Below are 679 nucleotides of genomic sequence, written 5' to 3'. Positions count from 1 at the left end.
GCGGTATCTAATTATATTTCATCCACATTATCATTACTCTTCCTGTAGAACTTACATTATCACTATAGTTTTGATATTGCAAATCGTATTTATCTTCATTCTCATCTTCATTCCCGCTGACAGGTGGCAGAAGACAGGCGCCGCCACTGATGCTGACGGCGCTTCCGACTGACGGAAGAGTGTCAGCAGGCGAAGGCTTCCCTGCCACCCTCAGCTGCGTTGTCTCTGGTTCCGACGCTGCCGTGTCGTGGCACAAGGTGGTACGTGCCCATGACACGGTGCCGTTTCTTGAGAGCAAATGAGAATTTAAAATCTCGCCATGATTAGTGATTCATCAAATGAGTTCGGTCTGAGTTCCGCACTAATAATTAAGGTCCTACACAATAGGACTTTCTCCGTAAATTTTCGTCTTTTCGTATGAAGAGACATATGGTCTGAACCTGTTACACTGACAGAAAGCCATAAACATGACGCCCAAGTAAACCAACAATTTGGTCCCATGCGTTAAAGAGTATCCAGTAGTGCTGATCCCTCGTTGCACAAGATCAAGCCGGAGATTATTAAAACAGAAAAGGTCGCCATTGCCTTCGTCTGGGAGGAGAATTCACTGGAAACGCAAAAAATGACGGAAAAGTGCTATTATGATAGGACCTTAAAGCAACTTTTCTCAAAATCCAAC

General features: G+C 44.5%; 1 protein-coding gene across 1 annotated transcript in view; it reads left to right on the top strand.

The window, feature by feature from the left end:
- Window positions 1-679, top strand: part of LOC119590575 (protein amalgam-like) — an 11,667-nt gene that overhangs the window by 4,656 nt on the left and 6,332 nt on the right. Inside the window, exon 5 of the mRNA XM_037939245.1 lies at window positions 124-260. Within this exon, the coding sequence (XP_037795173.1) occupies window positions 124-260 (137 nt within the window). The remainder of the gene's footprint in view (window positions 1-123; window positions 261-679) is intronic.

Source organism: Penaeus monodon, chromosome 27 (genome assembly GCF_015228065.2).
Source record: "Penaeus monodon isolate SGIC_2016 chromosome 27, NSTDA_Pmon_1, whole genome shotgun sequence".
NCBI classification, from domain to species: Eukaryota; Metazoa; Arthropoda; class Malacostraca; order Decapoda; family Penaeidae; genus Penaeus; species Penaeus monodon.
The sequence above is the reverse complement of the archived record's forward strand: the minus strand, read 5'-3'. Positions and strand labels throughout refer to the sequence as shown.